This window comes from Ictidomys tridecemlineatus, chromosome 7 (assembly GCF_052094955.1).
Source record: "Ictidomys tridecemlineatus isolate mIctTri1 chromosome 7, mIctTri1.hap1, whole genome shotgun sequence".
In the NCBI taxonomy this organism is placed as follows: Eukaryota; Metazoa; Chordata; class Mammalia; order Rodentia; family Sciuridae; genus Ictidomys; species Ictidomys tridecemlineatus.
In genome coordinates this window covers 198,303,398-198,328,164 of record NC_135483.1, presented here as the reverse complement: position 1 = coordinate 198,328,164, position 24,767 = coordinate 198,303,398, and the positions used below count along the sequence as shown (strand labels likewise).

At 57.0% G+C, this 24,767-nt stretch overlaps 2 protein-coding genes and 1 long non-coding RNA gene across 18 annotated transcripts in view; 1 reads left to right on the top strand and 2 right to left on the bottom strand.

Moving 5' to 3' along the window:
- Window positions 1-1,131: 1,131 nt before the first annotated feature.
- LOC106145343 (uncharacterized) lies at window positions 1,132-9,867 on the bottom strand. Of its 3 annotated transcripts, XR_013424501.1 has the most exons (5): window positions 6,119-6,521; window positions 5,673-5,881; window positions 4,632-4,870; window positions 3,843-3,953; window positions 1,132-1,748 (listed from the first exon to the last, which is right to left on the bottom strand). It is a non-coding gene; the product is annotated as an uncharacterized LOC106145343 (long non-coding RNA). The 3 variants fall into 3 exon arrangements; XR_013424502.1 differs by lacking the exons at window positions 5,673-5,881; window positions 6,119-6,521 and adding an exon at window positions 9,710-9,867; XR_013424500.1 differs by lacking the exon at window positions 5,673-5,881 and having other exon boundaries at window positions 6,119-6,513.
- Window positions 6,492-16,980, top strand: Stk25 (serine/threonine kinase 25). The gene is made up of 12 exons (XM_078018441.1): window positions 6,492-6,649; window positions 6,771-6,858; window positions 10,703-10,933; window positions 11,593-11,649; window positions 12,117-12,225; window positions 13,441-13,598; window positions 13,685-13,870; window positions 13,992-14,137; window positions 14,427-14,541; window positions 14,755-14,826; window positions 15,830-15,966; window positions 16,444-16,980. The coding sequence occupies exons 2-12, from the start codon at window positions 6,829-6,831 to the stop codon at window positions 16,481-16,483; spliced, it is 1,281 nt and encodes a 426-aa protein (XP_077874567.1). The 5' UTR covers window positions 6,492-6,649; window positions 6,771-6,828; the 3' UTR covers window positions 16,484-16,980.
- Window positions 16,981-17,182: 202 nt separating this feature from the next.
- Farp2 (FERM, ARH/RhoGEF and pleckstrin domain protein 2) overlaps window positions 17,183-24,767 on the bottom strand; it is an 89,067-nt gene continuing 81,482 nt past the window's right edge. For 10 of the 14 annotated variants that reach the window (XM_078018435.1, XM_078018438.1, XM_078018436.1 and 7 more), the window contains 9 exons: window positions 23,895-23,963; window positions 23,172-23,261; window positions 20,631-20,651; window positions 20,346-20,428; window positions 19,578-19,696; window positions 19,230-19,393; window positions 18,390-18,497; window positions 17,982-18,133; window positions 17,183-17,814 (listed from right to left, as the gene is read on the bottom strand). In XM_078018435.1, the coding sequence (XP_077874561.1) occupies window positions 17,697-17,814; window positions 17,982-18,133; window positions 18,390-18,497; window positions 19,230-19,393; window positions 19,578-19,696; window positions 20,346-20,428; window positions 20,631-20,651; window positions 23,172-23,261; window positions 23,895-23,963 (924 nt within the window). In that variant the 3' untranslated portion in view covers window positions 17,183-17,696. Of the gene's footprint in view, window positions 17,815-17,981; window positions 18,134-18,389; window positions 18,498-18,548; window positions 19,110-19,229; window positions 19,394-19,577; window positions 19,697-20,345; window positions 20,429-20,630; window positions 20,652-23,171; window positions 23,262-23,894; window positions 23,964-24,767 lie in introns of those variants that run through there. The other 4 variants (XM_078018437.1, XM_040268215.2, XM_078018440.1 and 1 more) reach the window with 3 other exon arrangements.

Sequence of the window (24,767 nt, the reverse complement as noted above, 5' to 3'; positions counted from 1 at the left end):
GGTCATCTTCCACCTGAAACTCTTGCTTAACAAATTGAGCCCAATAGGATCTGTCCAGGGACCTGGAGTCTAAATTTGCCAGGTCTGTCTGATGAATCTTTCCCTGCAGAACAACAAGGCAAGAAAATCATCGTGCAATTTTATCTTTTAGAGAAAGCCGAGTAATGGAATTTGTTTGAACTATAATCTTAATTTCCCCACTAAAATTTACATCAAGAACACTGGTAATAACTGAGTTCCTTTTTGAGTTAGATTGCTTCTTCCCAGTATTAAACCTACTGTATCTGGCAGCAGTGGCCCATAAATCCCTGTAGGAACAAACTGTGGACTCATCTCTGGAGTCAGTAGGAATTCTGAAGCTGGATGGAGCTCCAAACTCCTGGTTCCTGAACAGATTAACCGTGAGGTTGAGCCTGCGCGTGAGTCTGGGCTAGAGGGAGGGACCCCGACCTGGAGCTTACACCCCACTGTGGGCAGGGAGGTAGCATCAGTGGAGTGTTGGCATCAGTGGAGGTAGCCTGTGACCACCTGCTGGGCATGCCATTCCCTTGCCTAGTGGTTGCCCCCCCCCATGGCTCTGGCAGAAGCCTGGCACATCTCTTTGACTGGGCAAAAGCCTGCAATCTCTGGCCCTGTTTTCCCACAGTTAAAACCCTGCCTTCCATCACGGCTCTCCTTTGATGGAGTCCATAGAACCTGTTTTAATGTGGTGGCTATGGCTAATCCCTGCAGATGTACCTGCCTGACACTGGCACAAAGGTGGATATAATCAGCAAGGCAACTGAATCACTTCTTGGCAAACTTTATTAGCATTTTCAAAAGCTAGAGGTTTGGGGCTGGGGATGTGGCTCAAGTGGTAGCGCGCTCGCCTGGCATGTGTGGGGCACTGGGTTCGATCCTCAGCACCACATAAAACAAAATAAAGATATTGTGTCCAACTACAACTAAAAAATATTAAAAAAAAAAAAAAAAAAGCTAGAGGTTTAACTAATACCTCAGAGTCCTCTGAATCTCTGATCATGCAATCTGCGGCTTGGTATAAATGTGCCACTATTACCGCTGTTGGCCGGTGACGAGTCCTTGCTTCTCTGATGTGGAAGAATAACACCAGAAAAGCACGCAGAGGCAAGGTCAGAGTAGAGATTAGAAGTTTACTAAAGGACAGCAGAAAAGACTTCTCCCGGAGGAAGAAGGGGACCCAAGAGGTGGAATCCGTGGAAATGCGGTTGTCTCCCCTTTTTATCGTTTTGGTGACAGAACGTAGGTTGGAAGGCCCGAGGGGTGGGACGCAGGTGGGCCAAACAATTAATCTGGGCAGGAAGGACTTCATTATCACTTCTTGGGATGGGCTGTCTCCAAATCTGTTGGGGGCTGTTCCCTGGGTTCCATTAACATTTCTTTGGGGTGGACTTTGGCCTAGGGCCTTTCCTGGACTTCATTAACATTCCATGAGTTGTCCTGCGTTTCCCAGGATGGCCTCCATTTTAGACTTCACTCGATATGATATTAGACCCGATTTACCTAACTACACTGACCACCTAACTTTAAATCTGCCTTCATTCCCCCCTCTAATTTCAGAACTCCTTACTGCTGTAAGGAAAGGGGGCAAAGATCCTTCTGGCTTCTTCAGGCTGAAAACAGACGGTGTGGGGCAAACAGTTTGGAGTCCCCCTTTAAAAATCGGGTCTATCGAGTGGTCCATGATAGAAGTCTGATTGAGAAGTAATAGGCTGGAGGGCCATTTGAGTCTATAAGAGAAACAAGAATTCATTAGTACTGGAACCAGATTGATGCAGCAATAAATGCCACAGCACAGGAATATGCCAATGAGTATGATAACAAAGACAGAGACTAACAATGTTTTCCACCAGGAAGTACCAAGAACCAGAAGCTAAGATTGTTTCCACGACAAAGTTGCTGAGGACATGGCTTCTATCCCAGCATGTGAGTCTTTAAGGATATTTGTCACATTGCCGTAATTGTCAGGGATGTAAACACAACACTTAACTTTTAGGGTTACAGATGTCCTTCCCTTTAAGATACAGTTTAATAATTTAATGTCATCTGGTCTTCCAAAATCCTTTTACTAGTAATGACCTCTGTGTCTAATAGAGAGACCTTTAATTCTGTTATTACGGCTGGATAACCATACTAGTAAACACCAAGCCTACCTGTGTAGGTTAGGAATAAAGGCCTTAAACTGAAAACTACTCTGGCAGTCCCTTTTGATAGTTATCAGGCATTCCTGTCTCTTTTGCAGCCTCCAGTTTACTTATTCTTGGAGGTTACATTTAACTATTATTATCATTTAAAATGCCTAGGAATGGCTGTGTTTTGGCTTCGACTGTCTTTGCTAAATGTTTAGGATGAAGCAAGTCAAACTGACTTTTGTTTCTATCTATTGTTAACAGTCAGCTGAGTTTCCCTGGGAGTCCTGGGGGAACTTTACAGCAGCTTCTCAGTTCCACTAGTGCCATTTGCGCTAGGATGGGTCCAGGCCTTGCTTGACCATGTGGCTTCCCTTGGAAGCATCAGGGATGTCTCCCTTCTTTGATGACCCTCCTCTTCACAGCAAATGCACTAGCTTTTTGTCCTCCACTGGTCTCATTAATCTCCCTGATGGGGAGGTTATGTGGCCCAGAGTTGCAAAGCTCTTTGGAGAAGTCCCCTGCTCCCTGGATTCAGACTGACTCAGAGGGCAAGAGCCAAATATTGGTTTTCTTGGCCCTTTTAATTTAATTTTAAAACTTTAATCTTAAACATCCAGCAAATTAATGTCAACAGCCTTATATTAAGAATACTGGGCTTTAATGTCTATCTCTCTATCCTGTAGGTGATAACTCATTATCTTAAATTAACCCAGGTTGTGAGTTCTTAAAGCAGTACCTTTGCCAAACATTAACAGGCAATCTTTAGACCATTTAAGAAAACTACAAAATAAAATTATCAAGAGTAAAAACGTTGAGTTCATGTAATAGCTACCTTGAATTTTGGCAGAGTTATACATTATAATCCCCTGTTTGGACACAATTTTAAATGCACTGAAATCTGGCCTACTTCTTTCATAGTCACTTTCACATGCAGTGAGATGGGACATAGAGCCTTATCTCAGGTAAGGCGTGGTTCTTCATGAATCTTAAATACTATAGCTCTGAAGCTGATCTTTGCTTTTTAGACATCATTTTACAAAGCCTACATAAATTGTTGTGAACTTGAGTAAACACAACATAATATCACATCTAAAACAAGAATTAAAGAAAGGGAAACAAGTTCGCAGCATAGATCGGTTATTGCTTCACAACAGTTGTCATTGAGTTTGCTCATGGATCTTCTGTTTCTGGCTTGTTTCTGCACCACAGGGTCCACTTCCAAGATAATTCTGAAGATGTCTTTGTACTGTCTTCTACTCTGGAACTGCGACTAGATACTAGCCTTCAACTTTTTTTTTTTTAATACTAGAGACTGAACCCAGGGGCACTTCACCACTGAGCTAATCTATAGCCCTTAATCTTGAGACAGGAAGTCAGTAAATTGCTCAGGCCCTTGCCAAGGTGCCGAGGCTGGCCTCCAACCTTCGATCCTCCTTTCTCAGCCCCCTGCCCCTGCCACTGGGGTTACAGGCATGCACCTTCATGCCTGGCTTAGTCTTGAACTTCTAAGTGTCTATGTTTCCCTGTTTATTTTTTGAGTGATTCCTATGATTTCGTCTCCTCACATTACTGTCATCCTCTCCAGTCCACAGCTGGGTCCAGCTGACAGGTTTCTCATGTGGTTGCAGGCTCAACAGAGGCTCTTGCCTCAGTCTCCCAAGCAGCTGAATGAAAAGGCACACACTCTCATACCTGGCTTAGGTCCTCTTTTCAATTTATGTTGGTCTCAGAGGTCCACATTGGAAGTCTTCCTAAATATTCAGTGATCGTGGGGCTGGCATGTGTGAGGCACTGGGTTCAATTCTCAAAACCACATATAAAGAAATTAAATTAAATCCATCAACAACTAAAAATATTAGAAAAAAAAAAGCATTCAGTGATCCTTAGCTACATGTTCAAGAACAAGGTGATAGGAAGCAGGTAAGGAGCCAGCATTCCGAGTGGGTCTTGTCAAATGCTGGGCCTTGCTGTGGGGAGGCTGGGTGGGCAGTCCACTGTGAGGCCCACCCAAGTGCCACACTTCAGGGGCTCTTTGGGGACAGTGAGTCTCTCTCTGGATGCCTCCCTGCCTCACTTGTGCTGTGTGGTCTGACTCACACTTAGGCATACACACACATTCCTGGATCCTCTCTCAACCTTTCCAGGACCTGTACCCGGCAGAGGAGACTCCAGGCCAAGGTTCCTCTGGCTTTGTCACTCACCTTTGCCTCTGGACATCTCTGGCCCTGTCTCCCTTCTAATACCCTTTCTTGCTCCCCTCTGACAAGTGAGCAGGCCCCCAGTAAGGAACAGGAACAGCAAGTGCCCAAACTATCACTCTAGTGCAGAGGGGCTTGATAGTAACCCAGACTGTGCTGCTATCCCTGGGACTTCTCCCCTCCCCGGGCTTCATTTCTTTGTCTGTCAAACAAGAGGGTGGCCCAAGTACGGTGTTCTCAGGTGGCTCACCCTGACCCATTTCTCTCCAGGGCCGAGTCTCACCTTTGCACACATGGTCACCTGGATCCTCTGTAGCACAGTACACACAGGCTATGTTCAATCCTGGCTTTACCATGTTCTCACCGTGGTCTTGAGGGTGCCACTTTATCTCCTGGAATCTCAGTTTCCGTGTCAGTTGACTGCAGCTCATTACCCGTCCTAACTAGGAGCGGGTCCCCGCCCCAGGCTGGCCCAGGGCTGGAGCTTCACCACGAGTGTTCTCTCTCCCTTCTAAGGTCAGCCTGTGCCAACAATAAAAAGAATGGTCTTTTCAGCACCTACCAGGCTGGTCACTTGTCATTCTCATGAGCCACAAAGCAAGAACTATTTCCATATTCCCAAAAAGGAAAGCGAGGACACCAGGAAAAACTAAGACTTCTTGGAAGTTAAAGATGGGATTGTTGGGCTGGGGATGTAGCTCAAACGGCAGTGTGCTTGCCTGGCATGCGCGTGGCGCTGGGTTCGATCCTCAGCACCACATACAAATAAAGATGTTGTGTCCGCCGAAAACTAAACAATAAATATTTTAAAATTCTTTCTCTCTCTCTCTCTCTCTTAAAAAAAATTTTTTTTAAAAATGGGATTGTTCAGGGGCTCAGGTTGTGGCTCAGCAGTAGAGCACTGGCCTAACAAGTGCAAGGTGCTGGGTTTGATCCTCAGCACCACATAAAAATAAATAAATAAAATAAAGTTATGGGGCTGGGATTGTGGCTCAGCGGTAGAGTGCTCGCTAGCACGGGTGGGACTCGGGTTCGATCCTCAGCACCACATAAAAAATAAAGGCATTGTGTTGTGTCCATCTACACCTAAAAAATAAATGTTTTAAAAAACGGGATTGCTCGGTCTGGGAGTGTAGCTCAGCAGGAGTGCACCTGCCTAGCATTGCAAGTCCCGGAGATCCATCCCCAGCACCATATGCACAAGATTGCTAAAAGAAAAATTCTATATGAAAGCTGAGAGATGAAATTCAAGAATAGAAGTATAGCATCAGCGAATATGAGCAACAGGGGAGGCCCCAAGGGTGGAGGGTGTATGGCCACTTGCCGCCAGCAGATGAAGTCTGCGGAGTCCCGGGGCTCCTGGGGAGGGCAGGGCCCACGGGTCACAGCATCAAAGCCGTGGCAGGCACCTGGTTACAGTCACTGAAGGCACCTCGCCGACAAGCACTCACGTCTACCGACAAACGGCCCAAGTCCCTGCCTTGTGCTGGCACCATGGTGGGCACAGATCCGCTCGCCGGGAGCCCACTTTCTCTTGGGAAGACAAGCCACGAACAGAACAACGTCAAGTGCAGGGGGGCGGGAGGTGCAGAGCTGGGGATGCACGGTGCCGTCCCGCATGCACCATCAGAGAGACCCGGGCGGAGCGCGGGGAGGAAACGGGGGCAGGAGCACAGGCCGCGGGGAGGCCGCCGCACTCGGGCCTGGGCCCCACGGGACCTCGCTGGGTGGGGGGCACCACCCGGCCGCGGGTCAGGCCCTGAGCCTTACCAGCAGCAGCCCGTCTTGGGGTCCCAGGTCGGGGCACTGAGACCAGAGGGGCCAGGCCGTGCTGGGCGGCTTCTCTCAGGCCCGGGTGCGCGATCCCGGCGCCGGCCGCGCTGGGGCTGGGGGGAGGCAGGCGGACCGAGAGGACGCGGCGGGTTCCCAGCCCGAGCGTCCGTCCCGGAGGGAACACACCGACTGGGCACGCGACGCGCGGACCGCGGGGAGTGCCCGTCCGCCCGCTCCTCCCAGGAGCCCGACCCCGTGGTCCGGCGTCCCCGCGGCGCGCCTGCGCCTCGCCCGCGCCTCGCCCCCTCCCGCCCGCCGCGCAGCCTGCTGGGACTTGTAGTCCCGCGGCTGCCGGGCCCGGACGCCGGGACTCGGAGTCCCAGAGAGCCGCGCGGCCGCCACGACGCCTCCGCTGCCGCGGTCTTCTCGCGGGCTAGGGGCCCCGGGCGTTCCGGGAGAGCGAGGCGGCGCTGGGAGCCCGCGGGCGCTGCGGAGCGGGCCGGGAGGCTGGGATGGAGCCCCCCGGAGGTGGGCGGGCCGCGCCTGCCGGGCGGGGAGGCCGGGGCGCGGGCCGGGCGGAAGCGGGCGGAGGGAGGCGGCCGGCGGGGCCTCCCGGCCGACCCCGCTGACGAGCGGCCTGCGTCCCCAGGGGCCTGAGCGAGCGGGCCGAGCGGGCCTCCGGGCCGCGGACCGACGGCCGCGCGGACATGGCTCACCTCCGCGGCTTCGCGCACCAGGTGAGGCTCGGCGGCCGCGCGTGCGGGCGGTGGTGGCGGCGGAGGGCGGCGGCCGCAGGCCTGGCGGCGCGGCCCGCGGCGGAGGGGCCGGAGGGGGCCCTGCGGGCGCGCCGGTCAGCAGGTGCGGGGCCGCTGGTGCGGAGCCCGCCGGGCACCGGTGCTGGCGGCGAGGCCGGGAGGCCGAGGCGCCTTCCCCGCCCTCTGCTGCTGCGGAGCGGCGGGACAGGAGCGTGGCGCGGCCGCGGGGCCGAGGCAGTTGCCGGCCTCCCGCTGCGTGGCCGTGGCCGCCGGCTCCCAGCGCCCCGCGGGCGGCCCGACCCTTGCGCGGTGCGCGCTCGCCTGCCGCGGACACTGCCCTGGGCCCTCCGCCGTGGGCCCTCCTCCCGGGGGCCGCGTCCTTGAGCGCTGGGCGTGCGAGGCACAGGAAGCGCGTCCGCCACCTGGGGCAGGAACTGGGTCCCCGCTCCTTGGAGGAAACCGGGAACCGCCTGGAAGCCCTAGGCCAGGTGTGGTCAGACGGCGACGGGGCTTGCTGACCGGGGCGGAATTAAGCCAACGATTTTCCTTCGGTTTTGCCATTTCGTGTCTGGTAGTTACATGTTGCAGATCCTGGGAGAAAAACCCATCTTCAGCCTATTTTTAAGAGCTGCAGGATCAGCTTCTGTGGGTCACAGAATGACACAATGGAACTGTATGCTGCCCTGTGGAGGGAGCACGGGATGCTGGTGAAGGGACCGCAGAGGCAGGGAGCACCTCTGTCTGGGGCCAGTGGCTCCGCTCGGCTGTGAGATACTTGTGACAGTGGCAAGAGACCTTGTGGGTGCTATGCTGGGATAACAGGGCACAATGCCCCCACAGCCTTCACTTGTACTGGACTTACTCCCTCCACCTGGCCAGTTCCTGCCAGGTGGTAAGCACCGAGCCCTCCCTTTTGGGTGGTGGCAGGGGTATCTCCCGCCGTGTACATGGGTTGCTCCTCATGAGTAACAAGACAAGTTGGCACACAGGCAGAGCCCCCCAGACCTGGCCACCCGAGGGCTGATATGGAGAACTGGGGTCTCTATTGCCAGAGCTAGTTGAGGCTCCGAGCAGTCCATCATATCCACCATCCTGATGAGGAATCATATACCCCTGAATTGTGAGCTGCTTAGCTTTCTTTCACCAGGAGGCCTTGGGAACAGGGCTGTTCTTATAATGAAATTATAGGGTCAGCTTATAATTATAGGGTCTTCTGCTAAGACTGACTGACCGCGGCATTGAGCACCCAGAAAGCAAGGCTTGTGGGGCTTGAGGCTGCCACCTTCCCTGCTGAGTCCAGAACTCTGCTTTGGCATCTGTACTTTCTTCTGCTCTGAGGCAGTAGAGTTGTGAGTGCCTGGCCTGGGGGTGCCCTGGGCAGACATGACTCTGGGCCCTCAGAGGGGGCAGGAGCAGAGCAGTAAGACACTCTGAGGAGAGGGAAGGCCCTGAGAGTTGGAGGGTGATGGTGCCCCGCCTTTGCCAGGTTTTCTTCTCAGGCCATCTTAGAAGGCAATGGACTGTGTCTTCAGAGTGACAGGGGGTGTGCGCCAGGCAGTCTGAAGTCTCCAGGACAGCTTCAGCTCCCTCATAGTGTCTTGGGATTATGCCAGGGTGGGTTTGTGATTGAAGCAGAAGGATTGGTAAGGCATCATCGTAGAGTGCCAGGGAATCATCGGTGGGCTCATGGTGGGGGCAGAGAAGGTGACCTTGGGCCTGGTGGAGGAGAAGCAGAGCTGCTGCTTAGACCTGGTATTTGGGACTGAGCAAGGAACAGGGTGGTCCCCACCCAGAACAGAACCACCTACCCATCAGCACCCGGTGGGCGGTTGAGTTGGTGCTGAGCGCGCAGACCTCTAGGGGTCTTTCCTTTCAGATAGAGCCTGGATCTAATTTGGTCTATGTTGCCCACCCCTAGGGTGAGAATAGCCTAACAATCAGCCATGATCTCATGGACTTTTATGGCTCCTTTTTCAAACATGTCAATAGGAGTGGAGATGTGGGGGCAAATGCTGCCTGCCCAGGCCAGCACAGCTAGTGGGACCCCAGGGAGCACTCAGCTTTCTCTGCCTAAGATACCTCAGTTGGGACTTTAGGACTGCATGGTGTGCACTGGCTTTAGGACTGGGCAGTGAGGAAGATCACTAGCTGGACTGGTTGCCTCTTAACTACTCAAGCCAGAGAAGTGTGGGCAGCACAGCCAGCCTGCTTGGAAGGATCAGGAGGCTGCCATGCTGAGCTTCTGGTCTTGTCCCAGGGTTCCTCTCCCTCCCTTCTTTCCATTCCCACTGGGCACACTTTACAAAGTTCCTGTCATCTGTGGAGCCTGGTGCTTAGAAAGGGGTTACAAAGTGGCAGCTTCTGTGCTTTCCAGGTGGTTCTCTGTGCTGTGCCCGCCCTCCCTCCTTGGTCACACACCCTGGGAAGGCAGCTAGTCGACAATTTTCGATTGAAACATAGTCTTAGACGGGACTCAGTCTGCCTGGCACCAAGGCAGCTGTGGTGCACAGGTGTCTGCTCTTGGAGGATGGGGCTTCAGAAGCATGGTGAGCACACCCCTCCAGGACAGGCCCTTTTGTTAGGACTGAGAGGCTAGCACTGGAATGGTCAGTGGCTGTGGTAGGACAAGGTGTGATTTTGCCTTTTGGTACCTAGCCACTTGTAATAAGGTGCCATTGGTAGGGAGGCACTTCTAGTGCAAGTGAGACCTGGGCCAGGCTAGAATACGTCAGACAAGACTCAGGGCACCCACCCTCAGCCCTGGTTCAGCCTCGCCCAGGCCCCCAGCCTCCCGGGCCCTGGGGTGCACTGGTACTCTAGGGGAGCTCCTCACCTGAGCCTGTGGAGACAGCAATGTCAGTGGGTTGTGGTACACAATGTCCTCGAGGCCTAGGACGTCTCATGGAAAGAGGCCAGGGTGTGCCCAGTGGCACCCTGGAGGACCTCTGCTCTGTCTATCCTCTGCACAGAAGACCAGGAGCCATCTTTGCCTGGTGTGCTCAGGCAGCCCTGGCTCAAAGTCCAGAGTGTGGTTTGGGCCTTCTTTTGGACACAGTCTCTGCTGGCCTGGTGCTGACCCTTGGAGTGTGCTGGGCTGTGCACAGAGCACCTTCTGCACTGTTGGCTCAGCAACTCTTAGGCTCTGTCCCCATCTGAGGACTATGAAGGGAAGCCGTTTGTGTTGGTTGGATGTCTAGAATCAAGCACCCAAGAAAGCATTGGCATCAGCTCAGTGCTTCAGGAGGGGGATGCCCTTTTAAGGGATAAGGCTTTCAGGAGTGCCAAGGATGTGTTTAGCCCATGCTAGATCTTTAATTTTTTTTGGGGGGGGGGGTTTACCAGAAATTGAGCTCAGGAGCACTTGGCTACTAAGCCACACCCCCAGCCCTATTTTGTCTTTTATTTAAAGACAGTGTCTCACTGAGTTGCTGAGCGCCTTGCTTTTGAGCTGGGATTACAGGTGTGTGCCACCACACCTGACCTGTGCTGGATTTTTTATTTTTATGGGAGTTTATATTTTCTAGGGAAGTTTCAGGTTTGTAGTAAAACCAGTGAGAGTTTTGGACCAGGCCCCACCTTGTTACTGACACTGGTCTTTGGTGTGCTACATTGTTGCGACTTACAGACCCCACCTTGTCTAAGACCCATCCTTTCTCCTTGGAGAACAGAGTTAAATTAAGCTTAGATTTTCTGAACAAGGGATAAAAGAAGAAACCAGAGAAGAATAGAGGTGAGCTCCCCTGGGTTCCTTGCTGGGGGTGATGCCCCCACCCAGCAGGGTGGTCTCTGACCTGCTGTCCACCCTCTGTCCTGTGGGCCTCTGCAGCACTCTCGTGTGGACCCTGAGGAGCTCTTCACCAAGCTTGACCGCATTGGCAAGGGCTCATTTGGGGAGGTGTACAAAGGCATCGACAACCATACCAAGGAGGTAGTGGCCATCAAGATCATCGACCTGGAGGAGGCCGAGGATGAAATCGAGGACATCCAGCAGGAGATCACAGTGCTCAGCCAGTGTGACAGTCCCTACATCACCCGCTACTTTGGCTCCTACCTGAAGGTGCCTGTGGGGATAGGGAGGGGCCTACATGCTCTGTGCCTCATTGTCTCCTGAGGTCCAGAAGGATGTGCCTGGTGTCTTGTGGGCCGGTGGGGTGGGGGGGAGAGTGGAGCAGGTGCTGCTGAGTGCCAGGGTCCCCTCCAGAAGTGCAGGGAGGCCTGAGAGTTGAGCAGACCAGGCCCTCCAGAAAATGTCATCTTGGGGCTTGCAAGAGAGGAGTAGAGTCCACAGGGTCAGCTGCTCTGCAGTGACCATAGTGACCCAGGTGCATGCTGTGGGCCCTGCTAAGAGCCCTCTGTGGGACCCCTGCAGGCAAAACTCAGAGCCCAGCCTGGCTGTGCCTCTGCTGGGCCTGCTGAGGGCCAAGCCTGATAATGTGGCTACCTGGTGCCTGAGCTGTTGGTGAAGAGGGCTGACACTGCTCTGAGCACTCGTCTGTCTGACATGTGCCTGAACCAGGGGTGTCATCAGAGCGGGGGTCTGGCAGGGCCACTAGAACCCTTCTGGTTTGGCATTCCTGCCAGGGACTGGTCTGGTACAGCCCTTTGTGACCCGAGCCCTAGCTGACTCCTGGTTAGGGGTGGTACTGGCCTATGGACCCCGCACTTAGGCACGTCCCTCCACTTACTGCCAGGCACTTACAGGTTCTCTCTGCCTAGGGCACCAAGCTGTGGATCATCATGGAGTACCTGGGCGGGGGCTCTGCACTGGATCTGGTGAGTGCAGCTACACAAGGCAATGTCCTGGGACCCACTGACCTGCAGACCTTGAGTCAGGGGCTTTTGGGGGCCTCCTCTTTGGTGTCTTAATCCATTAGATGTTAGGAATGTGAACCAAAAATGAACCACTACTCACAGTCTTGCTTAGTTTGTGCTAAAGGGGTTCTGGGTCTCAGCTGACCTGTGGAGTGATCAGGGTTAGTGTCCTCAGGCAAACAGGCTGCAGGGTGAGGAGGGACCAGGCTCTCCTATTTCCAGAAAAGGCAAATGTAGTTTTACCTTCTTTAAAAGGGAAGATTCTGCTCCTCCTTTCCCTCATTTGCCCTGACCAGCATCTGATACTTGTTTCAAACGTACTTAGAGAACACAGACTCCCAGCCTTCTGCAGGGCTACCCCTGTTCCTCTAGCGGGGGTGGGTTGGGTGCGGGTGGGGCTGAGGCCCGGCCTTGCTGTCTTCTTCCAGCTGAAGCCAGGCCCACTGGAGGAGACCTACATCGCCACCATCCTGAGGGAGATTCTGAAGGGCCTGGATTATCTGCACTCAGAGCGCAAAATCCATCGAGACATTAAAGGTCCTGCAGGGTGGGCGTGGTTCCCTTCTGCCCTGGGCTATCCTGACCTTGGAGAAGTTGGGTGTGTGGGGCATGTGGCCACCCAGAGGCTGAGCAGTCCAATCTTGCTCAGCTTTCAGAGGATGCTAGTGTTGGGGATGGAACCCATGGCCTTGTCCATGCTGGACAGGCACTCCACCACTGAGCTGCCTCCACCACAACAGAGCCCTTTTAGTCACACATCCTCACGTGTGAAAGGGACCAGCTGTGCGCCAAGTGTAGGGCAGGCTGGTGTAAACTCAGTGTTTGTCTTTGTCTGTGGTCTGGGGTATGTTTGTGTGACCCTTCTTGCTAAGCCCAGTTGAGCTGGTTCTGTAGGGAGGTGCATGCTGAGGGTACTGAGACTTTCTTTATATGGTGGATATGCTAGCAGAGTGAGGGGCCTCCTGCTTGTCCCATGTCAGCTGTTCTTTGGGTTGGGGTCACTCACAGGAGCCCACGGGGGAGTTGCTTTGTTTTTGGAATTCATCATAGTAAAACCAGATTTTTGAGACTAGATTCTCTGCTTCTGTTGGTGGGTGGGCTGCAGGCCTCTGCAGCCAAGGACTCCTGCTTAAGTCTCAGCAGCTAATTGCAGCAGGGGATGCCTGCTGGCAAAACCAGATTCTTCTCCACTACTGTGGAGTGGCGCCTGTAGTTTTTAATGGTGGGCCATACCCTCCAGCAGCGGACCCCTGCAGCTCACCGCCAAGCCAATTTCTTTTGGGGTTCTTGTCTTGCAGATTAGAGGAATTAAATCCACAGATGAGGGAGAGTACGTGTAAAAGAGTAGAGTTTATTCAAGTGAGAAGAAAAAGAGGCAGAACTCCCACAGGGCAAGCGGACGTGTGAGGGTTGCCACTTAAACCTACTGTCTAGGGGATTTTATAGCTTCTGAGTGGGGGCATTGATCCAACCTTGCTCAGCAGGTATGGGGATGTCCCCATCTCCTGGGAAAAAGGAGTTGGCCAGAATATTTGGAACATTTCTACAGGTTGACCTCAGGGAGTGTGACCACCTTTATGTTGAAAAAAAGGCCTGACATGAGCCTCTCATTGAACAAGAGCCAGACTCCTGGCTTGTGGGCTCCTGCTGGCAGTGCTCCAGGGCTCCAGGTGGCCTGTTAGGTGGCTGTGCACAGGGCTTCCTGGGCCTTTGTGGAGCCCAGGGTGATGCCCACTACCCTGTGTTGAGCAGCTGCCAACGTGCTGCTGTCGGAGCAAGGTGACGTGAAGCTGGCGGACTTCGGGGTGGCAGGGCAGCTCACAGACACACAGATCAAGAGGAACACGTTCGTGGGCACCCCCTTCTGGATGGCACCTGAGGTCATCAGACAGTCGGCCTACGACTTCAAGGTGGCGCAGTGGGAAGGGAGGTGGGCGGGCACTGCAGCCCCACAGGTGCCTCATGCTGCCACTGTCCCATGTGCTGCCCTGTCTAGGCTGACATCTGGTCCCTGGGCATCACGGCCATCGAGCTGGCCAAGGGGGAGCCGCCCAACTCCGACCTCCACCCCATGCGCGTCCTGTTCCTGATCCCGAAGAACAGCCCGCCCACACTGGAGGGCCACCACAGCAAGCCCTTCAAGGAGTTCGTGGAGGCCTGTCTCAATAAGGACCCCCGTTTTGTAAGGCCTGACCCCCGCCCGGCCCTCGCAGCTCTGGGCACTTGTGGAGGGAGGAGGTGGGGGCTCGAGGTGGTCCTCTGAGAGGAGGTGAACGGCGCCTACTGACTGCCCTCCCCCCCAGCGGCCCACAGCCAAGGAGCTGCTGAAGCACAAGTTCATCACTCGCTACACCAAGAAGACCTCCTTCCTCACTGAGCTCATCGACCGATACAAGCGCTGGAAGTCGGAGGGGCATGGCGAAGAGTCGAGCTCCGAGGACTCTGACATGTGGGGCCCCACTCCCCAGAGCTGCCCGCTGCCTTCATGCCCCATAGCCTTGGGTGCTTTGGAGGGAAGGGGGTTTCCACTCGAGAAGCAGGGCCTGGGCGGCTTGCTGGGTTGGGGTCTGGTGTTGGGCTAAAGGAAGGGGCCTGTTGGGTCACCTGCATGGTGTGGCTTGGTTAGAGCTACCCACGTCGACTTACTTCTGGGCTGCCTCAGAAAACGTGAGAGGCACTTGAGACCCTGGAGGTCCCTCCCCGCACCTGGGTCATTCCTGACTCGTCCCTCTTTCTAGTGATGGCGAGGCTGAGGACGGGGAGCAGGGCCCCATCTGGACGTTCCCTCCAACCATCAGGCCGAGCCCACATGGCAAGCTGCACAAGGGGACTGCCCTGCATGGCTCCCAGAAGGTCTGTCCTGGCCTGGCCCTGGGGGCTGTGGCCCACCCCTCCACCCCACCCCATCCAGCTGTGTCACAGCCACATGTGGTAGGGGTACAGGGTGGGCTGGGAGTGGGGCTCCAGGGAGGTCAGCCTCCACAGGGCCCAAATGAGCTGCTTGAGGAGGCCACAGTGGGTTGGACTGGAGCGTTGCCTGACCCCACCCCATGTCTCTGCCCTCAGCCTGCAGAGCCTGTCAAGAGACAGCCAAGGTCCCAGAGCCTGTCCACGCTGGTCCGGCCTGTATTTGGAGAGGTGAGGGTAGGGCTGGGCTGGGTCCCCCAGGGCCACGGTTTTGTTCCCAGACACCTGTCCTGAGCACCTTGGAGTGGGGCCCTGACCGCCTAGAGCTGGGGTTTCCTCCTGTTGGTCTCCAGGTTTCCGGCAGCTGATGGTGGTTAGGCTTATGGGTCGGGATTCATAGTGGAAAGACCACAGACCACTGACAGTGCCCTGGAAAGACCCTTTGTGTCCCCAGACCTGCTGAGGCCCTCTGGCATCCCAGGTGGCTTTGAACAGGATGCACATCCTATGACTTTGTGTCACACAGCAGACAGGGAAGGATTGGGGTAGTTCAAGGTCAGGGCCACCCGAGAGCCATGTGACTTCTGGTGTGTCTTTACACGTGTCACCTGCTGATGGCAGGTGAGAGCCATCTCCAGAAATAGAATGTAGCCAGGACCCCCACCCCCAGATCTGGACCTGGGACTTAGGTGGGCTCAGACCTGCCTTCCCAAGAGCACCAGTTACCACCCCTGGGGTGACAGCAACAGGTAGAGTCCAGGTAGGGAGGATGGGACACTGGTGAGAATACAGGGACAGCCAGGGCAGTGACTTGAGTCACATAGGTGCAGTCTCTTGCGTGTGTCCTGGGGAACTGGTCCAGCCCACAGTCCCACGGCAAGGTGACCTCGGTAAGGAGGCCCCTCGGGATTGGAGGTCCCATGATAACTGCTGCTGTGGCCCCGGGGTCACACTGCCTGGGTCTGGCCCTGCTGTTCCCGTGGTGGCTGGGCGGCGTGTTTTTCCATCTGACTGGACCCATATGACTGTGTTTGTGACCACAGCAGGGAGGAAGCCACATATTCCCTCCCAAGAACCAAGGCCCAAGACTCCCTGGAGCACAGCGGGAGGGTGGGCCTTGTGGAAGGGCAACTGGAGTCCCTCGGCAGGGAAGGCCACACTGCCACCCCTAGCTTGCTGGGGACTCAGTGAGGGTTCCAGGTGAGGCCCCCATTCAGGCCAGGTGTCTCTGCAGCTCAAAGAGAAGCACAAGCAGAGTGGCGGGAGCGTGGGTGCCCTGGAGGAGCTGGAGAACGCCTTCAGTCTGGCTGAGGAGTCCTGCCCTGGCATCTCCGACAAGCTGGTGGTGCACCTGGTGGAGCGAGTGCAGAGGTGAGCTGCCCGGGAGGGTGGCCTTTGCCCTTTCTAGTTTGTGCTCATGGGTCTGGAGAGGCCAGGCGGGTGTCTGGCACCCAGAGTTCAACCCTTAGCCCCGTGGTCTGATGTCTGGGACAAAGTCCCTGGCCCAGGGGCATGGCGTCATGCAGCTGACCTCTGACCTCCCCCGTGGCTTCCTGTGGGGCCTGCTGCTGAGGCCTATCTGTGGTGTGCCTTGGGACAGGCCGGGCCCTCCCAGCAGCTGCTGGGCTGGGTTCCAGGTTCTCACGGTTGCGCTGCAGGCACCTGTTCCCTGCCCCTCCCTCCTGGAGATGCCCACCCCCGCACTCTTGGGGGCTGGGTCTGTGCCAGTCCATGCGGCTCCCAAGACCTGAGGCACTGCTGCAGCCTGCACCGAGAGCCCCAGGGCCTGGCCCCGGAGCATGTCTGTCTAAGTGGCCAGGCAGTAGTGTGATGGCCCTTCCTCCGCAGGTTCTCACACAGCAGGAACCACCTGACGTCCACCCGCTGAGCGCCGGGTCACTCTCCATGGAGAGCCGGTGCTGCGTCTCTGTTCTGAGCTGCAGAAGGTCTGTGCTGAGCTGGAAGCCCCCTCGTGCTGTGCTGTGACTGTCAGGGCATGCCAGCCTGCAGGCCTCACCACCTGGTCGTCCTCCCCCTGCTCCCTACCCTGTCCCCCGCTCTCCTGGCCTGGCTGAAGCTACACCCAGCAGCAGGGAGCCCGTGGAGACCAGGCAGCCAGTGGGTTTCCCTGAGCTGGCCCAGCCCTCCACATTCAGCCCTAGGTGGCCAGACCAAGGAGCAGAGCGGCCGACAGCTATGCCTCCTCCCCGCTCAGGTGGGCGGGAAGTGTCAGGACACCCAGCCTGGGACACACCGTCCTTGGAGTCATGGTGACCATGTGGCCCTAGACCTGCCTGTGGTGCCAGGCAGGTGCTGTCTCCTCATGAGTATTTGTGTCATCAGATGTGTTGTTTTTTAAGAAAACCAAGTTTCTTGTTCCCTTCAGTGCTGTGAGGGTACGTGTTGAAGGCCCTGCCGTCTCTGTTGTTAATATTAAGACCTGGCCTGCAGTCGTGCCGCGGGCTGGCCAGGCCAGGCTCCTCCGCCTGTCTCCCCAGGCCCACCTCGGTGCTGGCCTCCCTTCTCCCTCCCTGGAGTCAAGAGTTCCGCACGGCCCACTGGGGAACAGAGAAAGGCAGAGGGCATAGGCGGGTGAGAAGATGCTGTTTATCTTCAGTCACAAAAGTTAACAGGTGGCATGTGACTCCTCCCTGGCCAGGGGCTCAGCTCTGCTGTTCCAGAGGCCCATGGAGTAGAGACTGGTCAGCTCCGCTAGACTAACCTTGCAGGGACCCCTGGGCCAGCCTGGGGCCTCTGCAGGGCCTGCATCCAAGGCCTGACTGATTGGATGGAGCTGGGGCCATGGGGCTGCAGGCAGGTGTGGGGCTATCTGCCTGGTTGTTCAAGGCCTGCCCTCAGATGGGGCCCTGCCCCACACTCCAAGCAGGGTTCTATGTCCCTTTTGAGAACCTGTGAGATGGAGACATGTGTTTCCCAGCCACCCACTGGCCTGCACTGCATTGTGAGGGGAAAAGCCAGGGCGTCCCTGAGGCCTCCAGTGCTGTTGGTGCCGCCTCCTGCCTGGCCGGAAGCTCTGGGGCCCCAGCTGGGTCTGCTGTCCACAGCCTTCCACAGCAGGTCCTGGTCCAGGCCAGATGGGTTCACTCTTCCTCCTCCCTGACTGCCCCTTCAGACCCTGAGGCAGCATGTGGACAGTCCTGCAGGAATCTTGGAGGCCGCCCAGGTGAGGTGCCGGCCCTCTGGATCACCTCCATCCACCTGCAGAGGGTCCTGCTGTCAGACCTGTGGGCTGATGCTCACACACCCTTCCCACAGGCCCCCAACATGGAGTGAGTGAGTGAGTGGACAGCAGGGCCAGCTAGGAATCCTGCCAGCCCTCCTCAGCAGGGCACAAGGAGACGGTGATGCTCCCACTGTGAAATCACCTCTCAAACGTATACTTGCTCTCAGCCCGGAAGAAGTAGATGTGGGACTTGAACTGCAGCTTGAAAACATAGTCTTTGTGGATGCCATCAGCCTCCGTGGCGACACTCACACTATAGCCCAGCAGAGGGAGGCTGGCCAGGGGGTGGTCGTCCTGGGAGACACACAGGGCTTGTACACACAAGCCGCAGGCCAGGGAACTAGCCATCCCTGCTCCCTCCCCCAGAGAACCCAGGGGTGCTTTGCCATTGGGCTCTGATCTCTACTTGGAGACCAGTCCAGGCACATTGCTGAGGCAGGCATGGCACTTGCAATCCCCCGGCCTCAGCTTCCTGCATTGTGGGGAGCCCAGGCAGGACAGGTGAACACCCCAGCACCACCTGGGCCCTGGCTCTGTTGAGCACACATACCTGATGAGTCTTGTAAAAGAACAAACAGAAGTTGGTGAAGACCACCCAGAGCTTCTGCCAGCCGTCACCGTTTTTGAACTTTCTCAGCAGATACCCTGAGAGTTGGTTCTGACAGCAAAAAGGGCAGAGGGGCACGTCAGCCAGAAGCCCCTCCCACCTGCCCCCCCCCCCACGTCCAGGCTCCTACAGGGACACTAGCAGGCCACACAGCCTGGGGACAGTGACCCCAGCATTCAGACTGTCCACAGATTTACCCAGCAGCAAGGAGAGGACAGGGCAGGGTTGGGGTGTGCTGTGTCTGGAAGGTGCTTCTCAGTGCTGGAGGAGGCACCCACCCCCAGGTCGGGACCAGGCCCTGCCCCAGGTGGCTCTGGGGCCTGTGTTCCACAGACAACTTCTGGAAGTCAGCAGGGAGCTTACCAGTTCAGGGGGAGGAGGAAGGTCCTGCTAGGACCCTGGTCTGAAATACTGACAATAAAGGGCCAGGCCTCAGAACCTGCCATGTTCTGGCACAACCCAAGTGACCTGGGGGAGTCCCTGGGCCCCAGCCCAACAGAAAGGAGGAGATGGACAGCGATCAGGCCTGGGGAAGGGTGGGCCAGAGTCCAGAGGGGGCTTTCCTCCATGAGTGCACCAAGGCTGCTGCCTTGAGGCTCTTCTGGGGTCACCCCCAGGACACAAGTAGAGGGGTTCAACTGGAGGAGAGGTTTCCCAGCTGACCTGCCAAGGAGGAAGCAGGAAGCAGCTGGCTGTGGCCAGACCTGGTCACCTGGGACCTTCCTGAGGGCCCGCCCTTCGTGGCCCAACCCTGCACTCGGGGAAGTCTTACGACGGCCATACCTCGACAGCGGCACTGTGGTCAGCCCTGGACACACTCGTGTTGCGATACCAGCACACGTGCATCATGGTGTTGGCCCGGTGCTGGACCTGCCCCTCCAGGGAGCCTCGGGTCCCCCGGGCATCTTCTTCAGACTCCTGCTCCGGTGACGTCTCATCAGAGGACCCTGAGGGGAGCCAGCAGTGTTGGGTGCCTCCCTCCCCAGGGCAGCTTCGGGAATGGGCTGTGGGAGCTGGGTGGGTGGGTCTGCCTGGTGGAAGGGAGCAGGCAGGAGGCCAGCAGGTTGATGGTGACCAAGGAAAGCCATTTCCAAAAAGCTCCCAGGGGCAGGGTCCTCGGCCATGACTCACTGGGGGCTTGCGTGCACAAGATGCCCCCTGGCAGCTCCGGGAACGGGGTGCTGCTGCTCCTGGCTGCTTGAATGGCAGCATTCAGGTCCAGCATCCACTTCTCCCTTTCCTGTTGCGTGCTGCAGGGCGGGAGTGGGCTCTGCTCATTCCTTCTGGCTCAGGAGGCCAGGGCAGGTGAGAGCACCTGTCCCAGGCCTGTGGGCCCAGAGCACTGTCAGAATTAGGGAGGAGGAGGAGGGAGGGAGGGCAAGCCCTAGATTATGCGAACTGGGCTGGTTTGTTCCAGGAACAATGTTCTGACACTGATTCAGCTGTCACTTCCTATGGGGGATGTGCCCAGGGCAGATGCCTGGGTGCTGAGCAGGAGGGTCTGCTCCTGAGAGCCCCAAGACCAGGGAAAGGTGCCAGACTGCCTGGCACAGGCACGCTGCCAGGTCTTCCACCCCCAGCCATTGGCACTTCCCCTGGGCTGGCGGTCCCAGAACACTCGTGCCATGGGAGACCAGCCACCATGGAGACCTGCTGGCTGGCCTGCCCCCCTCAGAAGCCCACTCTTGCTGAGTATTGCAACACCCAGGGTGCAGGGAGTCAGGGGCAGCACTGTGGCTAGCCTGCAGAAGGTTCCTGGAGGCCCCGGGCACCCTGGGAGAGGACGCTTCTCTGGCTGTAGAACTTGGAAGCAGAGCTGGTCTCCATGAGAGAGGAGACAGGTCACCCTCCCCTTAGCAGGGAAACTCGATGCACAGAGGGGACACAGGAGGCCCTTACCTGGCTGCCACCACAACTGTCTTCTGTGCTGCATAAATGGTGAAGCAGTAAGGAGCAGCCCATTGGCTCTCGCTCTCCTCCACCTGTGGGTGAGAGGAGGTTGGGGTGGCACCACCAGGATGGGCCGGTGAAGCCCATACCTGAGGATGGCACCAGCCAGGGAGCCCCTGCTGTCCAAGTCTGCGTGACTACAAGGGACGTGACAGGTGGCAGCTGGTGTCCCCACCCTATGTAGCTGTCACCCAGGAGGACAAACTCTGGACCAGAGGGCACTCAAGTACTTACCGGTGGGTCCAGCACTATCAGCTGAAAATCAAGCAAAGGAGAAGTGTTGAGCTTTTTCACTGTCAGGAAGGAGCTGCGGCTCACAGACCTCACAAGGTCAGATGCCAAGAGAAGCCTGCTGCAGCTTCTGGGCAAGTGACCCCAGGACATGATTCCAAAATGGACATCACCAGGAGAAGCCTGAGAGCAGACACAGCCACCCTCCCGGGAAGGCAAGGTCACCCAGGGATGCTGACGGTCTACACCAGGGGCTGGGGACAGCGTCCATCCCGTCAGAAGGAGAGTAAGAGCAGTCTTCCAGGCTGAGGAGCACACCCATGCCACACCAGCACTGTTGTCACTCCTGCTGAGATCTCTGGACAGGCAAATCACCTACGTGACTGACAGTGACTTTCTCAAGCCAGGGGCCATCATGGAACAGGGGCACACGGTGGCTGGCAGGATGGTGACCACTGACAGCCCGGGCCACAGCCTGGATGGGGATGTGGCGGGGGAACAGCTAAGGGATGGCGTGGCAGGGATGGGGTAGGAGAGATGCTAGGGGACAGCATTGATGGGGACAAGGTGGGTGGGGGGACAGGGCAGAGAACAGGACAGCTTGCCAGAAGGAGCCAGGGCACGAGAGCAAGTTCCCATGTGACACAGGAGAGGGAGGGTGGAGGGCCAGTCTGTTGCCTGTCAAGGCCACCAGCAGGACGTAATCAGGTGGGTAAGGCAAAACCAGACTGCAGACTCGGCCAAGAGCACATGCAGCCTGAAGCCTGGCCAGGCAGCGACCACAGGCTGCCCAAGGAGCCAAGAGCTCACAGAGAGCAAAGCTGTGCTGAGGGGCAGAGGGCCAGGGGGGTGCCTATGGCTGCTCAACCTGCCAGAGGGCAGCAGCAAAGGGGTGGACGTCCGTGCCTGTTGCTTTTCTCCTCTGGTGCTGGGTGGTTGACTGGGAGGAGCACTCTTGCACTGGGCCAGCTCCTCCCTCACTCCTTCTCCTGCTTTGAGACAGGACCTTGCTAAGTCACAGAGGCTAGCCTGGGACTGCCATGCTCCTGCTCAGCCTCATGGGTGGCTGGGATGCCAGGCGAGGCCATCGTGCCTAGTGATACTGCCCTTTCTAAGGCTGTGAGCGGATGCATGTTCAGACCGTGTTAGTGGACCCGGCCACCAGGGTCCCTGTCCTACAGTGACAGGCAGAGACGCACCAAGACCTTGCCAAGTGCCCCCCCACTGTGGGACCTTGAGGATGCCCTAAGGTGTGGGAGAGCCCCACAATGCTGTTCACCATTCTGGAGAGCCAGCTCCCCCTGGTGCCCGGGATGGGGGGCCAGCTAAGTGCGCTTGGTATGCTCCCAGTCAGCACCGACCCCACTGTGTGCGAGAGGACAGCGTGTGGGGAGAGACTTGTGCTGCCATTGGACAGTGACTCGGGCCATAAGCCTCCTGCAGGAGGGGCCACCTTGTGGAGATTAGCGTGGACACGTGTGGCCCCTGGAGGGCCAAGTGTTGAGAGATTTTATCTTACATTGTCAGTTATCTTTTCTATGATAAAAGTGTTTTATTTGTTTGAGTCCTAGGGCTTGAACCCAGGGGCACTTTTATCACTGAGCCACACCCCAGCCCTTTTTATTCCATGAGACAAAGTCTCACTAAGTTGCTGAGGCTGACCTAGAAGTAGTGATCCTCCTGCCTCAGCCTCCCACGTGACTGGGTCAAAGTATGGTTTAAAGTCACCTCTAAACCCATGGACCCAGTCCTTGAGCGGCCCCTGGTGGGCAGCAGGCCTCACACACCTGCAGCAGGGCTGCCTTGGGGCAGAGCCATGAGCCTGGGTGGCTCAGCAGGTCTGCAGGTGAGAGGTCACTGCAGGCAGTGTCCTGGGCTGGGTACGTGCTCCTGGCAGAGCACGGACATTGGCTGCCAGTCCTCCCCACTCCCAAGACAGAGGCGGGCGCACACGGAACCCACAAGGCAAGGGAGCCTCCAGAGCCTGTGACTGCCTGTGCCAAACAAGGCTCTCGAGAATCAGCCACCAAGAGCACCAACCCACAGGACCAGGCAGATGCTGAGCATGTTGAAATGAGGCCTCTTCCTCTTGGCAGATAGTACAGCAGCATCAGTGGCCAGTGGCTGTCCCAGCCCAGGAGTGTGCTAGGGGTGGGCGAAGCACACTGGTGACATGGACAGAAGCACCAATAGCCTGGTGTCCAGCCAGGGTGTGGACACACAGCTTGTGACTGTTGGAAGGGTGTTAAGGGCAGCTGGGCGGCTCCCAGTTCTGGAGGAAGGCTGTGCACGCTGTGTGTGTGTGTGCATAGGCAGTGGCCACCAAGGCCCGCTCTGTGCAGGGAGCCAGGACAGGCTGCCCTGCCAAGGGCTGAAAGACCCACCTGGAGGGCCGAACCCTGGGTCATTGAGGAAGCCCAGGTGCCACGAAGGTTTGAACCAAGAAGAGCAGCCCAGCAGGCTCAGCCCCTGGGTTTGCTGCCCCATGAGACGGGCAGGGTGTGGGCACATCCCTGTGCCCTGGGCCAGCCTGGGGTCACTCACCAGCATGCCATGGAGTGGAAGGAGACCCCGGATCCGGAAGTGGCTGGTCCCTGCTGCACTCTTGCTTGTGTACAGCAACACATCTGAGAACTGAGGACAGGAAGCCTTAGACAAGTGAATGATGAAAAAGAGACAAAGTTTTGACGTCTTCGTGGTCAGACTCTAGTGGACCTTAGGTGGCCACCACGTGATCATCAGTCAGGGCAGCCTGTCCTGGCCCCAGCGTAGAGGCTGAGTGCAGGAGGCATTTTGGAGGGAAAACACTTTTTTTCATTCATTTGACCCAGCAGCACAGGAGCAGGCTGCCTGAGGGCCAGTGCTGACAGGCAGCTCCCGCCTCCTGGTGATGTGGGCATCCCCAGCTGGATCCAGAAGCAGGACAACAAGGAGACCTGCTGGGAACAAGGACAGCTGGCGGGCCCTCAGGCCTCACGAAGACAGTGCTTGTGGGTCAGCACTGAGTCCTCCTGCTCGCCACCAGACTGTAGGACACCCTACAGTCACAGGGGCCTGGACTGTCCCACCTTTTGGCTTCTGATTGCCCGGAACGAGAACAGAAAGGGACTGGCCTGGAGGCCTCCTCCCCCTTGAGACATCCCCAAACCCCTGCACGGCCAGGTGCACAGGCTGCTGACAGTGCAGCCTCCCTGCAGAGCAGCACCCATTCCTCTCCAGGTGTGACTCAGGCCGGGGATGTGGCTCCAGTGGGCACGGGGCACCTACCAGGAAGAACATCCTCTGCTGCAGGCCCTTCTTGGTGAGCTTGTGCAGGCAGCCCTCCCGGATGAACTCCTGAAAGACAGCCACGGCACGCGCTGAGCCCCCTGGGCGAGGCCCTCTGGCAGGGCCACCCCACCTTTCAGCAGCCCGACAAAGCAGAGCCAGAGGTCGGGCTGCTGCATTCACTGCTGGGCACGCGAACGCCACACAGCCCTGTCAGGTGGCCAGCAGCTGCACTGGGAGGTGTGCGTCGAGCCTCGAGGACACGTCCACACATAGACCCCCCCACACACATGTGGGTGTCCACAGCAATGTCCTGCAGAGGAGGCCTGCACATAGGGCCTCAACAAGGAATGAGGCTCAGACACGCTGCAGAGGGCAGGAACCTACAGGAAGGACCACTAAGTGGCTCCATCACACCGTGCGCCTAGAACAGGTGCCCCAAGACATCATGGCAGTGCTGCCAGGGATGGGGGTGGGACCGGGAGTGCAGGGACCCTGACTGACCTGCCACAATCGTCTTGCATGGTCACCACATGATGCCCGGTGCCCCTGGCTGGCTCCCATGCAGCTGCTCAGCTTGCTGTCAGACTGGGCATGTAGCCCGCTACCGGGTGCCAGGAGCACAGCTGACCATGGTGCCCTCTGACTGACTCTTAGGGCCATGCTGTTAGGAAGTTGCAGCAGGCGCACTGTGTGGCCCAGACCTGCCCACCTCCCCTTTGGCCCCCTCGTGGTGCCTGTGGTCAACCCTTCCACATGGCAGCTCCTAGAGCGGGGTGACCCACTGCCCGGGGCTGAGCACACTTGCTGGGTGCCGAGTGTGTGCTGAATTAGTGAACACACTGAAGACCGCAGACCTGCCCAGCTGGAGGG

Excerpts from the sequence above, each read along its gene's own strand:
- Stk25 (XM_078018441.1), top strand. The coding sequence starts at position 6,829 with ATGGCTCACCTCCGCGGCTTCGCGCACCAG. Across the intron at positions 12,226-13,440 it reads AATCCATCGAGACATTAAAG|CTGCCAACGTGCTGCTGTCG; the intron begins GTCCTGCAGGGT and ends TGTGTTGAGCAG. Across the intron at positions 15,967-16,443 it reads CTGGTGGAGCGAGTGCAGAG|GTTCTCACACAGCAGGAACC; the intron begins GTGAGCTGCCCG and ends CTTCCTCCGCAG.